Source organism: Diaphorina citri, unplaced genomic scaffold (genome assembly GCF_000475195.1).
Source record: "Diaphorina citri unplaced genomic scaffold, Diaci psyllid genome assembly version 1.1 scaffold1546, whole genome shotgun sequence".
Lineage (NCBI taxonomy): Eukaryota > Metazoa > Arthropoda > Insecta > Hemiptera > Psyllidae > Diaphorina > Diaphorina citri.
Window position 1 is genome coordinate 2,067 of NW_007378972.1, and position 14,654 is coordinate 16,720.

Genomic DNA, 14,654 nt, shown 5'->3' on the forward strand with positions numbered 1-14,654 from the left:
ACGGATTTAGGGGAAAAGTGGAAAAAAATCCGAAATCGATTAGCCATACCTATCTTTCTTTTTACGGGAAAATCGATTTTGTTGATGAACTGATAGGTAGGTAGGTACCTACCTATTCTGCGTTGTTGTTCTTCTGTACCCTACGGGGTTAAGAAAAGTAAAAGCCAGGTACCTAATAAAATAATACCCTCGACTGGTGATTCGTATAATAAGGATTATAAAACCCGGGTGTGCTTAGGGGCCACAGTCATGGTTAGAGACAAAACTGTCAATACTACTCAAACCCTAAGCAGCCAGGCACTTTATTCATTTGGGTCTACTTCAGGGTCCGGCTACCAGACAGAAGTTAAATACATTACCTACTTTACTTATTGTAGGATTAGGAAAGTAAAACGTGGTTTTTGATAGAGGGAACTGTAACAGCGAAGGTCTTATCGTGCCGAAATCGCAGAGTGGAGAATAGGATAGAAGAAAGTCAGCCGTTCCAAGAACGAAACTTATCTGTGATCAAGTTTGCCCCAGACGGAAACACAGTCTTTCAACATGCTCAATCGTTAGATCCTACCTAAAATAGGTATTTCCCAGTAAAATAGAATAGAATATACCCTGTTTGTACCTACTGCCAGAATGTGACTGAAAAGAGTGAAACCACCCTGGTTATTTTTCTCAGTGAGGGAAATTCCAAAAAAGGTCATTTTTTTCGTGCGTTCCAGGATGCATTTCTGGCAGGGCGGGGAAGTTTTACCTTTTTAATTAAATTCGAGGACGAAGGAAAAGAGTGGAAATGAGTTTGCTGGTGGTGGTGATGGTGGTGGTGAGGATGTGCTACGATGGGAAATTCTGGAAACATCAAATATTCAATAACATGCAATTCGCTTCTTTTTAAAGAGCTCTAGAATCCAGATTATTGAAGAAATACAACTCGGTACATCAACATAGCTGGATGGTTTAAGCTAAGATCCGGAACAGCTGGCTTCCCCTATCCTGTAGTTAAACTCTCTCTCAAAAAAGCTAAAAATATTAGTTGTAAATTGGTATTTCAAGAATGATAGGTATAAAAATGTCATTGTTAATTATTGCCTACATAAATGTCAGAATCAGAAAACGATAAATTAGTACAGATATAACCTACTAATAGGTAAACCAACATATGTAACTACCTACCAGCTAGATAAATACCTATTTAGAAATGACTGCCAAAAACTTCAATGACGTTTCCTGAAAAGTTAGGAATTTGGATATACTGCCTTTTCATTAAGGAGGGCAGTATTGCCTACATAAATGTCAGAATCAGAAAACGATAAATTAGTACAGATACCTACTAATAGGTAAACCAACATATGTAACTACCTACCAGGTAGATAAATACCTATTGTTATTTTATATATATTCCAAAACATAAACCTATAAGATCCCACACTCTCAATAGGTCCCAACTTTATAGGCGAACAACACTGACTAATAAGTGATTTTTATGGTTAAAGTGTGATGTGCCCGGCTATAAAAATGGAAAAAATTGATCCAAATTGATGTATTTGACAAATTACATCTTTTCTGTGTGTTATTTCTTGTTCTTATATGAATAAAAAGAATACAATGTTACCAAAAAAACATACACAAGAACAGATTTTTTTATGCTCAATAACTAAACCCTATCGTTAAGTGACAAGGCGCCTATGGTTTTAAAATACCGATCCGAGCCAAATATACAGGATAGAAAAAAAGAGTTGCTTCTTCAATATCCTGTTCTTATTTTATTTATTTGTTTAAATCTATTTATTTCATTTTAATTCATTTACTAGTGGTTGACCCGTCCTTTGTACGGGATCAGCGTGGCGTAAGAGGCATGCCTTTAAAGCGCCGCCATTTTGAATCAGGACGGAATGTGACAATTTTAAGTAGCCTATGTCACCCTCAGTATTCTTCTTAACAACCACAAAATTTATAATAATTGCTTAATTATGCCTTCTACCCTGGAAGGGTGTAAAGCTGTAAAGGTGTGTACATACATAGTCGACCAGCCGTCGATCGATGTCGAATGAACCGTCCACGCTGCGCGCTGCCTCGACAATATCTTTCCTCCTCGACTGCGATCGACAGCCGGCCGGTTGACTATGTTTGGACACACCTTAAACCCTATGTCACTACGACCCAATTACCTAGATCTTTTGTGAGTTACACTCTGGTCTTACTTTGGTCCGACCCTGAATATCACTGATACACGGTTAATTCCTTCGATACCCCCGAATTTCCTGATCTTTGGGACACTTCACAGATTTTGACACCGAAGCTCAAGTATTAGTATCCGAATTTGATGCCCAAATAATGTTCTAAGTATGACAGCTTGACATTTGGAAGGAGCCGGGGAGGTTCAAGTAGGTATAACCCTCATAACTACTTAACATGGTGTGGCCCATATAAGTAAACCCTTTGCTTTGGTGTAACCCAAAACCAGACCTAAAACCAGAAGCTACTTCTTGTTTCAAAGACTCTGAACTCTGAATGTTTTGATATTGGGAATCATAAGTGGAAGGACATGGAGAAGATTTAGGAACCCCCCGGATTGCGTTTCAGAACCTCAGATGAAGACTAAGCTGACTAAGCCAGCTTCAACAGTACATACATCTTTCTTACTCCTGATTTGATATTATGGGAAAACTTTGAACTATGTACGTCTTACTGACTTCCCATAAGTTCACGTGACGTGACGTGACGTGACGTGATGGTCGTGAATTTCTAGCTGTAGATTCAAAAGAAAGGAAAGAAAATGCTTTAATAGAAAGAACTGTAACAACAGAGGTCTTACTGCCTCGAAATCTAAGGGAGAAAGAGGACTGGATAGGAGAAAGCCAGCTCTCTCGAGAACGAACCTTATCTGTTTTCTGTTTAGGATGAAGTTCGCCCCCCGCGGGCGGAAATATACTCTTTGCTCTTAAGGAAGCAAAACGAGCTCAAATCGCTTTGAGCAGAGGGCTCTTTGCTCTTCGCTCCAATCTATTCTTAGCCTAAGAGCTGAAACTCTTACACTACGCCACTACTCAACAAGCTCTAAAGAGTATTAGGCTCTGTCGACGTGATGGTCGTGAATTTCTAGCTGTAGATTCAAAAGAAAGGAAAGAAAATGCTTTAATAGAAAGAACTGTAACAACAGAGGTCTTCCTACCTCGAAATCTAAGGGAGAAAGAGGACTGGATAGGAGAAAGCCAGCTGTCTCGAGAACGAACATTATCTGTTTTCTGTTTAGGATGGAGTTCACCCCCGGGCGGAAGTATACTCTTTGCTCGTAAGGAAGCAAAACGAGTTCAAATTGCAGAGGGCTCTTTGCTCTTCGCTCCGTTCTATTCTTAGTCTAAGAGCTGAAACTCTTACACTACGCCACTACTCAACAAGCTCTAAAGAGTATTAGACTCTGTGTAACATGTTTTAGGGACTCTTAAGAGTAAGACCTAGCCGCCCAGCCGCCTAGCCTGTGGCGCCCTCCACCGCCTAAGCGGATTCCAAAGAGAAATTCCAAAGAAGAAAAAAGACCACACCGTTGCGCTGTGTTGACAAGAAGCCTAGCCCAAATCCTTTGGTAAAACTAGCCTAGATATGATTTGATTGAGGGAAGAAATTGAGGTCTAAGTTATAGTCCAAGAGCATTACCCTTACGAACAACTTTTTTCCCCAGAGGTTTGATTGATAGAGGGAACTGTAACAATAGAGGTCTTATCGTCCCGAAATCGAAGAAAGAGAACAAATTAGGAGAAAGCCAGCCGTTCCGAGAACGATCCTTGTCCGTTAAGGATAAAGCTCTCCCCCTTCCCACCTCCACTCCCGCCCGAGGAGGATTTTATCCTGAACGGATAATATTCGTTCTCGGAACGGCTGACTTTCTAATATCCTCTCTTCCTTCTTCGATTTCGGGACGATAACACTTTACAGTTCCCGCCATACGTTTTGGTTCCCTCTATCAAACCTCTTAAAAAAGGCAGGAGCACTACCCTGGAAGTTGGCTATACGTACAATAGCCTTGTGGCGCCCTCCACCGCCTAAGCGGATTCCAAAGAGAACAGAGATTCCAAAGAGAAATTCCAAAGAAGAAAAAAGACCACACCGTGGTGTTGACAAGAAGCCTTGCCCAAATCCTAGGTAAAACTAGCCTAGTTTTTATGATGATTTCATTGAGCGAAGGAATTGAGGTCTAAGTTATAGTCCAAGAGTAATACCCCTACGTACAGCTTTTTCCCCCAGAGGTTTGATTGATAGAGGGAACTGTAACAATAAGGTCTTATCGTCCCGAAATCGAAGAATATTTTTTCCAAGTGTAGGGTGGCTCAAGTTTTAGGACACGTAGGGTGTAATGCCCACCAACTTAGGCTGTGGTCTCACAAACCTATATGTCTGTCACATGGTCTGAGCGTGAGCGGTGGACATAAGAACTCTATTATTCGGTTATATCCCCAGATTTAGGGCGTTGGAAGTTGGAATGCTAGGTTTTGCTACAGGTATATTAAAGTGTCGATCTTCCTGATATATTAGAGTTCTGGAACCTAAGGCTGGAACCTAAGGCGACACCCTGGTTATTTTTCTCAGTTAGGGAAATTCCAAAAAAGGTCATTTTTTCGTGCGTTCCAGGATGCATTTCTGGCAGGGCGGGGAAGTTTTACCTTTTTAATTAAACCGAAGCTCGAGTATTAGTATCCGAATTTGATGCCCAAATAATGTTCTAAGTATGACAGCTTGACATTTGGAAGGAGCCGGGGAGGTTTAAGTAGGTAGGTATAACCCTCATGACTACTTAACATGGTGTGGCCCATATAATTATGTAAACCCTTTGCTTTGGTGTAACCAGACCTAAAACCAGAAGCTACTTCTTGTTTCAAAGACTCTGAACTCTGAATATTTTGATATATGGGAATCATAAGTGGAAGGACATGGAGAAGATTTAGGAAGCCCCCCGTATTGGGTTTCAGAACCTCTTAAGATGAAGAATTGAAGACTAAGCCAGCTTCAACAGTAGGTACGTGTTTTAGGGACTCTTAAGAGTAAGACCTAGCCGCCCAGCCGCCTAGCCTGTGGCGCCCTCCACCGCCTAAGCGGATTCCAAAGAGAACAGAGATTCCAAAGAGAAATTCCAAAGAAGAAAAAAGACCACACCGTTGCGCTGTGTTGACAAGAAGCCTTACCCAAATCCTAGGTAAAACTAGCCTAGTTTTTATGATGATTTCATTGAGCGAAGGAATTGAGGTCTAAGTTATAGCCCAAGAGTAGGTAATACCCCTACGTACAGCTTTTTTCCCCAGAGGTTTGATTGATAGAGGGAACTGTAACACCTCTATTATAGAGGTCTTATCGTCCCGAAATCGAAGTTAAACAGCGTTTTGCGAGGTTGGTATCTAGTTGGATGACCATCTGGTCAATCGCTACTGGTGATTCGCAAATTTTCAAACTTTGAGGGCAAGTTAAACAGCGTTTTGCGAGGTTGGTATCTAGTTGGATGACCATCTGGTCAATCGCTACTGGTGATTCGCAAATTTTCAAACTTTGGCAACGGGGACAATTTATAACTTGTTTCAATCGATCTAAAAACCAGGCTGACTATATGTGAATCCACCTGGATTACTCATTAGCACAAAAGATGATGGCTTAGAAAAACTTGAGTCTCATAGGTATGTCGCAATTATTCGAACATTTGGCGTCCGACTTTCCAGCTGGTCTATTGCAGACAGGACAGTCCTTTTTGTCGCATAGTAGTCCTGTAATTTGCTACATGTTCTTTTCAAAATTTGATCAGGTACCTACCTACCTAATTTATCAAGAATTTCATTTGCAGAAATTTCTGTCAACATGTGTCAATTTTTCCCTCAATGAGATAAAACTAGTTTACCGGACATGGTCTACTCACCGTACGACCGCTGAAAGCTCGCCGGATCCGCGTACCGCCACATGACCGCAGCGGGCGGCTGATGCGTCGAATAGAAAGAGCCGCCCGGGTACAGATCGTGACTAGACGCATGCGGACTGGGTGCGGATTGGACCGCCGGACTGGGGTTCCATGCGGGGCCGGAAGGGAACATAGAGCCGCGAGAGGTGGGAACGCCCGAAATCGAAGAAAGAGAACAAATTAGGAGAAAGCCAGCCGTTCCGAGAACGATCCTTATCCGTTAAGGATAAAGCTCTCCCCCTTCCCACCTCCACTCCCGCCCGAGGAGGATTTTATCCTGAACGGATAATATTCGTTCTCGGAACGGCTGACTTTCTAATATCCTCTCTTCTTTCTTCGATTTCGGGACGGTAACACCTTAGCAATCACAGCTCCCTCCATACGTTTCGGTTCCCTCTACCAAACCTCTTAAAAAAAGCAGGAGCACTACCCTGGAAGTTGGCTATACGTACAGTGGCCTGGCTTGTTTTTTTAGATTTTAAATTCTAGGTTCATCTTCAATTAACATTGTATCCCCACGTGTACTTACCTCCCATTCATTCCCCTCACGTTTTCGATTAGTTGATTGCTCAGAAATAGATACTTTCATTGCGTTTAGCCCCGTATCAAAACAGAACACCATACCAGCCATGATATCCACAGTTTTTTATCTAATTCACTTACGATCGAGAGAATAAAAAACATTAATTGATGTATTCTCCACTCTGCGATTTCGGCACGATAAGACCTTCGCTGTTACAGTTCCCTCTATCAAAAACCACTTTTTACTTTCCTAATCCTACAATAAATAAAGTAGGTAATGTATTTAACTTCTGTCTGGTAGCCAGACCATAAAGTAGACCCTCATGAATAAAGTGCCTGGTTGCTTAGGGTTTGAGTAGTATTGACAGTTTTGTCTCTAACCATGACTGTGGCCCCTAAGCACACCCGGGTTTTATAATCCTTATTATACGAATCACCAGTCGAGGGTATTATTTTATTAGGTACCTAGCTTTTACTTTCCTTAACCCCGTAGGGTACAGAAGAACAACAACAACAACGCAGAATAGGTAGGTACCTATCAGTTCAGCAACAAAATCGATTTTCCCATAAAAAGAAAGATATGGCTAATCGATTTCGGATTTTTTTTTCCACTTTTCCCCTAAATCCGTCAATTTTTGAGCACGTCAAGAATTTTGCATTAATTCTTGATCTATTATTTACAAAAACATCATACACATATACAATTTTTATAATCCTTATTATACGAATCACCAGTCGAGGGTATTATTTTATTAGGTACCTAGCTTTTACTTTCCTTAACCCCGTAGGGTACCTACAGAAGAACAACAACGTAGAATAGGTAGGTACCTATCAGTTCATCAACAAAATCGATTTTCCCATAAAAATAAAGATAGGTATGCCTAATCGATTTCGGTTTTTTTTTCCACTTTTCCCCTAAATCCGTCAATTTTTGAGCACGTCAAGAATTTCGCATTAATTCTTGATCTATTATTTACAAAAACATCATACACATACAATATACAATGAAAATGCTCGAGCATCAGCAAATATGCAGCAGGCCATTAGTGAATTCTTGATCTGTTTTGCTGAAACGTTCAATTTGTGATCGTCAGGCAGAAAGGCTGAATTCAAACCAAATTTTAAGTTTTTTCATCCTCTTATTTAAGCTCCCTTTTTACAGTTCTCGTGTTAACAAGCTCATGAAATTGGGGTTTTTAAGGTAATCAAATCGAAGGGAACAAGATTTAGGACAATGAAAGTCGTGTGATGTTCCCACTCGATTCGTATTTATTTATTTTATTGGTGTTTGGTGTTTTAGTACGTGGCCAGGCGTTATTAGAGTCCAAATTGATCCTACCTCCAACAAAGAGATGTTCTTCTCTGTTCCAAATTGATCCTAAGAGATGTTCTCTGTTGTGTTCACATTCCATGGATTTGCCGTACTGTCGCCAAATGTCCAAATGATGTTCAAATGTAATATAAATGATGATGTTCAAATTTATACAGATATAGCTTAAGTGGATGCGGTAGCAAATTCCTGTCCAAATTCTGAATTCCAAAGTCCAATTCAGAGAGTGTTTTTACCTGATCTACATACCTACTATCGCTTTTTTTTATAATAGCTAAATTCCCTTTTAAGCATAAGAATTAGGTATTCGAAATTTTTAATTTCATTTCGATTTTGACTGAATTCTACAGGAGTGTCTACTTTTGACATATCAGCTGAAACACGTCCACATTCCATTTTTTTCGCTTTCACCCAAACCATTTGATCTTTGTTTCAGGACTCTGATGACTTCTCTGCACGTCGAAATCTGGTCCACCAACCTCTTTTCTCAATAGCATCCGATCTAAAAGGTCAATCCACCTCTGATCAATCAATCAGGAGGCTCATCCCTTCTAGTGGAAACTGATCTAAAACGTCACGCTGACCAGGGGAAGCTCTATAACCCTGCAGCATCCAACATCCCTTTAGAACCCATCTTAGGGGCAGACAGAAACTGGTCGTTCAATCAGTGAAGGCTCTATAAGTTCTTCTACCTATCCCAGGGGCGGACGCACACTGTGGCGATTCTCAGGCAAAGTGACGGGGAGCAGGGGCGGCATGTGACCCCAATGTATCACTCCAATCCCAGCGCTGCCCTCGCAGCCAGCAACTATCTACCTCATCATGGCATGGCCAGCCCTGCAGGTGAGCGAAAATTTCGAAAAAACCTATTAAAAAATTTCTGTCTCATCCCAAAAATATAGGATCATCCTGAACTACTGACAACCATTGCATCGTGAGGACTTGGGCTTAAAAAACATTTTTTAAAGAGATTTGATGGAGGGAAATGTATTAGGTACCTAAGTAGTGTAAAGAGAAAACTACCCGAACATTATCTGTCTAGGATGAAGTTTTATTCGGGAAGAATAAACAGGGTCCATTCTACTCTATTTCGGAGCGATAAACAGGGTCTCTATTCCTCTCTTTCGCAGCTACGTCCCCCTATCAATCTTCGCCTCAGCAGGCGGCCATGTACGGCGTTCCCACCTCTCGCGGCTCTATGTTCCCTTCCGGCCCCGCATGGAACCCCAGTCCGGCGGTCCAATCCGCACCCAGTCCGCATGCGTCTAGTCACGATCTGTACCCGGGCGGCTCTTTCTATTCGACGCATCAGCCGCCCGCTGCGGTCATGTGGCGGTACGCGGATCCGGCGAGCTTTCAGCGGTCGTACGGTGAGTAGACCATGTCCGGTAAACTAGTTTTATCTCATGGATTTTGGTCAAAAATATTTTTAAATTTTATAAAAAAAAAAAAAACTTGTTTGAATTAAAAAAAAAAAAAAAAAAAAAAAAAATCCTGTAGATCCTGGAATCAGGAAATATCTTTTCGGACACAGGGCAAAACCTAATAACTGCCCTGACGTGAAATTTTATTCTTTCACGACTCTTAGCTACTGAAATGACATAAAAAATGAATTGACAGAAAAATACCACACGACACTCGACTATTTTGTTTTTAGAGTAATTAAAAAGAGAGAGAAACAGAGAGACAGACAGAGAGAGAAAGAAAGAGAGATAGGAAGAGAGGAGGAAAAGGAGGAGAAGAAGAAGAAGGAGGAGGAGAAGAAGAAAAGAAGAAGAAGGAGAAGAAGAAGAAGAAGAAGAAGAAGAAGAAGAAGGAGGAGGAGGAGGAGAAGAAGAAGAAGAAGAAGGAGGAGGAGGAGAAGAAGAAGAAGAAGAAGAAGAAGAAGAAGGAGGAGGAGGAGGAGAAGAAGAAGAGAGTAGGTAACAGGTAAAATCCCCTTTAACTGCCAAAGGTAGGTAATACTAGGTAGTAATCCCTTTTATACGAGTAGTACTTTGGGTGAGGCACTGAAATGACATAAAAAATGAATTGACAGAAAAATACCACACGACACTCGACTATTTTGTTTTTAGAGTAATTAAAAAGAGAGAGAACCAGAGAGACAGACAGACAGAGAGAGAAAGAGAGAGAGAGATAGGAAGAGAGGAGGAAAAGGAGGAGAAGAAGAAGGAGGAGAAGAAGAAAAGAAGAAGAAGAAGGAGGAGGAGGAGGAGGAGGAGGAGAAGAAGAAGAAGAGAGTAGGTAACAGGTAAAATCCCCTTTAACTGCCAAAGGTATAGGTACTAGGTAGTAATATTAATCCTATTAATAGGTAGTAATACTAGGTATTAATCCCGAGTAGTACTTTGGGTGGGGTGAACGTCCCGCGTCCCTACCTTTACAGGGTAACTGGGGCATAGGGGAATATTCCTGGACCATTTCAGACGGCAGAAAACACCTAAGAACTTTCAGGCCTGTGAGAACATTGGAAGCGTGGAATTTTAGTAGTGCGTATTCGCCTGCAAAACCAATGCTATGAAAATGATAGGGAGTCTATAGGAAGAGAGTCCTCTATCATTTTCAGAAGGTTGGTTTTGCCGGCAACTACGGCCCGTTGCACACACACCGGTTTTGGACGACCGATTTTTTACCGGTCGTCCAAATTCCACAATAGTGACCGGCACCGATCACCGGTCGGCGTGTGTGCAAGGTCCCATTCCGACGTGTGCTTTACTATTTGGACGACCGGTAAAAAATCGGTCGGCCAAAACCGGTGTGTGTGCAACGAACCTACGCGCTACCGGTGCTACTAAAAGTCGCGCGTCTACGCCTCTAAACGGGCCTTTCCAGAACAGCAATGTTACAATTCGACACTGTTACAAATTATGAAACAATATCAGTTTCACTACTAAAAGTCGCGCGTCTACGCCTCTAAACGGGCCTTTCCAGAACAGCAATGTTACAATTCGACACTGTTACAAATTATGAAACAACAAACCTGCAAAGTGTGTTAATCACAGGTGTGGTCTTCTAGGACACCCAGACTGAAAGGGCGAGGAGCTTAGCAAAGAATTAATTCCGTAAAGAGTAAAACCATGTTTCCCCCTTAGTCTCTCAACAAAGCCGGGGACAGCGTACACCTTATTATCACCCAACACGGGGGCTCTGCCATAGTGGCGTAGCCTGGATGATTCGTAGATTCGTATAATGGTAGAAACATACTACTATCACGTCAAGTGAGCTCACGTTACGTGAGGGCAGAACCGCCACATGACCGCAGCGGGCGGCTGATGCGTCGAATAGAAAGAGCCGCCCGGGTACAGATCGTGACTAGACGCATGCGGACTGGGTGCGGATTGGACCGCCGGACTGGGGTTCCATGCGGGGCCGGAAGGGAACATAGAGCCGCGAGAGGTGGGAACGCCGTACATGGCCGCCTGCTGAGGCGAAGATTGATAGGGGGACGTAGCTGCGAAAGAGAGGAATAGAGACCCTGTTTATCGCTCCGAAATAGAGTAGAATGGACCCTGTTTATTCTTCCCGAATAAAACTTCATCCTAGACAGATAATGTTCGGGTAGTTTTCTCTTTACACTACTTAGGTACCTAATACATTTCCCTCCATCAAATCTCTTTAAAAAATGTTTTTTAAGCCCAAGTCCTCACGATGCAATGGTTGTCAGTAGTTCAGGATGATCCTATATTTTTGGGATGAGACAGAAATTTTTTAATAGGTTTTTTCGAAATTTTCGCTCACCTGCAGGGCTGGCCATGCCATGATGAGGTAGATAGTTGCTGGCTGCGAGGGCAGCGCTGGGATTGGAGTGATACATTGGGGTCACATGCCGCCCCTGCTCCCCGTCACTTTGCCTGAGAATCGCCACAGTGTGCGTCCGCCCCTGGGATAGGTAGAAGAACTTATAGAGCCTTCACTGATTGAACGACCAGTTTCTGTCTGCCCCTAAGATGGGTTCTAAAGGGATGTTGGATGCTGCAGGGTTATAGAGCTTCCCCTGGTCAGCGTGACGTTTTAGATCAGTTTCCACTAGAAGGGATGAGCCTCCTGATTGATTGATCAGAGGTGGATTGACCTTTTAGATCGGATGCTATTGAGAAAAGAGGTTGGTGGACCAGATTTCGACGTGCAGAGAAGTCATCAGAGTCCTGAAACAAAGATCAAATGGTTTGGGTGAAAGCGAAAAAAATGGAATGTGGACGTGTTTCAGCTGATATGTCAAAAGTAGACACTCCTGTAGAATTCAGTCAAAATCGAAATGAAATTAAAAATTTCGAATACCTAATTCTTATGCTTAAAAGGGAATTTAGCTATTATAAAAAAAAGCGATAGTAGGTATGTAGATCAGGTAAAAACACTCTCTGAATTGGACTTTGGAATTCAGAATTTGGACAGGAATTTGCTACCGCATCCACTTAAGCTATATCTGTATAAATTTGAACATCATCATTTATATTACATTTGAACATCATTTGGACATTTGGCGACAGTACGGCAAATCCATGGAATGTGAACACAACAGAGAACATCTCTTAGGATCAATTTGGAACAGAGGAGAACATCTCTTTGTTGGAGGTAGGATCAATTTGGACTCTAATAACGCCTGGCCACGTACTAAAACACCAAACACCAATAAAATAAATAAATACGAATCGAGTGGGAACATCACACGACTTTCATTGTCCTAAATCGTGTTCCCTTCGATTTGATTACCTTAAAAACCCCAATTTTATGAGCTTGTTAACACGAGAACTGTAAAAAGGGAGCTTGAATAAGAGGATGAAAAAACTTAAAATATGGTTTGAATTCAGCCTTTCTGCCTGAGGATCACAAATTAAATGTTTTTTTTTTTTTTTTTTTTTTTAGATCTTCTTTTATGTTGAAGTTTGTACCGATCGGTTACTAGCGTTGCATCCCATCTTGATAGAGGTACGTAGACCCATAGGTGAATGTCTACAGAGGTTATTATGACTAATGTAGAGGTTTACAGTAAATATATATGCATATAGGATAGCTGTAGGTACCATCAAGCATTCCCGTTAACGTCCCAGACAGAAAGTTACCCATAACTTCGGTAGGTATCTACCTGGTATTCCTTATTTCCTCACTTGGGAAAATTAGCACATCCCCCAATATTAGTGGAGATGACAAATCAACAATTCACTGCTTCCCCTCTTCGCCAAATCTTCCTATCCCTTCTCTCTCAAGTGTAAGACCCATCACCTAAAATGGAAATATTGGGAGGTAGGTATTCTAACTGTCTCTCCTTCTAGCCACGTCAAGTTGACATCAGCCCTATAATAGGCGTTCTGCGACATTTATTTCTCCACTGAAGACGTCACTAACCTTTCTGTTTTGAAGTCCCATATTTCATTTCCGTTGTTCCCCTTTTTCTTCTGTCACCAAATTTACACATTCCTGGATTCTGGAATCTCATTGCTGACATGTTACACTATTCCAGAACATTCCTACCCTCCTCCTCCTCCTCCTCCTCCTCCCTGTCCTCCTGTAATATGGCACGAGCCAAATTTATACAGGGTGTCTGCCTTGTAAGCGCTAGATCGTGGGTTCGATTCCCTCCCCGAGCGGACTGGGTTCAATCCCAGCCGAGGTATGGAATTTTATCCTCATATAATTTGAGAGTTTGACCACAATAATAGTAGTAGCCTACTGCTGGAGTAAAGGGACTTTTCAGTCCTATGCGAGCAGTATAAATAAGCACTATTATTATTATTATTATTATTATTATCTCAAGTTTCAACTCGGCGAATTTTCTTTCAGTTTGTCTGTATACCTTTCTTTCCTTCTTTCAGTTCAGTAGTTCAGTTTCGTCAGAAGACAATTGAGTGAACTCAGATCCCAACTCGTCATACAGAAAAACATACTGAAAGCGACTAACTGATGTGTAATTGAGATAGAGGAAGAGAGCAAGGAAGGAGAAGAGAGAGAAAATAAGAGAAAAAAAAGAGAGAGAGAGAAAACAAGAGAAAAGAGAGAGAGAGAGAGAAGGAGAGATGAGAGATAGCGAGAGAGAGGGAGGAAGAGAAAGAGAGAGGAGAGAGAGAGGAAGAGAGGAGAGAGAGAGGAAGAGAGGAGAGAGAGAGAGGAAGAGAGGAGAAGAAAGATAAGAGAAGGGAATGGAAGAGAAGAGAGAAAAAGAGGAAAGGAGAGAGAGAGAGACCCAGGAAGGAGAGGAAAGGCTTCTCGTTTTTAATTAATTGCGTGATTTATTGTCGCTCCCGTTTTCGTGATGTTTGACAAAAGGGGATTGTTTTTACTTTCTATTAGAATTATTAGGGATTTCTGGAGTTTGTTTTAGCTTTCTATTACTTTATTAGAGATATTTGAGGTTTGTTTTGTTTTAGGGGGATCCTTTTATCCGTGGTAAATCCATGTCGTTTGAAAACAAACTGGTCTTACTGAAATTATTAAGATTTGCCCGGAAAATCCTCATTGTGGTCAAAATTACCTGTGCACTCTGATTGCAATTTGGATCCAGTCAAATTTGGACCCAATGATTGGGGTTGGATGGAAGAGAATGCCCTAGGCATTAATCCCGCCCCTGAGTTAGGATTTTTCAATTTTTTTTTCTTTCTTTATTCAATTTTCTTTCTTTATTCAATTTTCGTTTTCTTTTGTTAATTTCTTATTATTTTGTTATTTTGTTTTGTGTACCTGTTTGTAAATATTGTATTGTAAAAAACATTGTAAAATCCTAATAAAGTGTAATATAATAATAATAATAAAACAACAACAACATTAGACGAAAAACTCGTTTCTGCGTAGGTATGTGCATAAACGTTTTTTGGTCAACTTACGTCTTACGTTTCAATTATCGTCACGTAAGTTAGCCGAACAAAAACTATCTTTTATTGCAAA

At 41.3% G+C, this 14,654-nt stretch overlaps 3 protein-coding genes across 3 annotated transcripts; 1 reads left to right on the forward strand and 2 right to left on the reverse strand.

Moving 5' to 3' along the window:
- Window positions 1-691: 691 nt before the first annotated feature.
- Window positions 692-6,072, reverse strand: LOC103516326 (chromatin modification-related protein EAF1-like). The gene is made up of 2 exons (XM_008481291.1): window positions 5,888-6,072; window positions 692-840 (listed from the first exon to the last, which is right to left on the reverse strand). The coding sequence occupies exons 1-2, from the start codon at window positions 6,057-6,059 to the stop codon at window positions 692-694; spliced, it is 321 nt and encodes a 106-aa protein (XP_008479513.1). The 5' UTR covers window positions 6,060-6,072.
- A 1,586-nt stretch (window positions 6,073-7,658) lies between these two features.
- On the forward strand, window positions 7,659-9,156 carry LOC103516328. Its single transcript, XM_017447005.1, has 3 exons — window positions 7,659-7,903; window positions 8,215-8,621; window positions 8,909-9,156. Exons 2-3 carry the CDS (start codon window positions 8,546-8,548, stop codon window positions 9,154-9,156), a joined length of 324 nt encoding a protein of 107 aa, XP_017302494.1. The 5' UTR covers window positions 7,659-7,903; window positions 8,215-8,545.
- A 1,846-nt stretch (window positions 9,157-11,002) lies between these two features.
- Window positions 11,003-12,446, reverse strand: LOC103516329. Its single transcript, XM_008481293.1, has 3 exons — window positions 12,235-12,446; window positions 11,517-11,923; window positions 11,003-11,229 (listed from the first exon to the last, which is right to left on the reverse strand). Exons 2-3 carry the CDS (start codon window positions 11,590-11,592, stop codon window positions 11,003-11,005), a joined length of 303 nt encoding a protein of 100 aa, XP_008479515.1. The 5' UTR covers window positions 11,593-11,923; window positions 12,235-12,446.
- Window positions 12,447-14,654: the final 2,208 nt, after the last annotated feature.

What these genes read in the sequence shown, in the direction of transcription:
- LOC103516328 (XM_017447005.1), top strand. Translation starts at nt 8,546, where the DNA reads ATGTATCACTCCAATCCCAGCGCTGCCCTCGCAGCCAGCAACTATCTA. An exon ending in TGGCATGGCCAGCCCTGCAG is followed by an intron (nt 8,622 to 8,908) that starts GTGAGCGAAAAT and finishes TCTCTTTCGCAG; the next exon opens with CTACGTCCCCCTATCAATCT.
- LOC103516326 (XM_008481291.1), bottom strand. Translation starts at nt 6,059, where the DNA reads ATGTTCCCTTCCGGCCCCGCATGGAACCCCAGTCCGGCGGTCCAATCC. An exon ending in GAGCTTTCAGCGGTCGTACG is followed by an intron (nt 841 to 5,887) that starts GTGAGTAGACCA and finishes TGATGTTTCCAG; the next exon opens with AATTTCCCATCGTAGCACAT.
- LOC103516329 (XM_008481293.1), bottom strand. Translation starts at nt 11,592, where the DNA reads ATGTATCACTCCAATCCCAGCGCTGCCCTCGCAGCCAGCAACTATCTA. An exon ending in TGGCATGGCCAGCCCTGCAG is followed by an intron (nt 11,230 to 11,516) that starts GTGAGCGAAAAT and finishes TCTCTTTCGCAG; the next exon opens with CTACGTCCCCCTATCAATCT.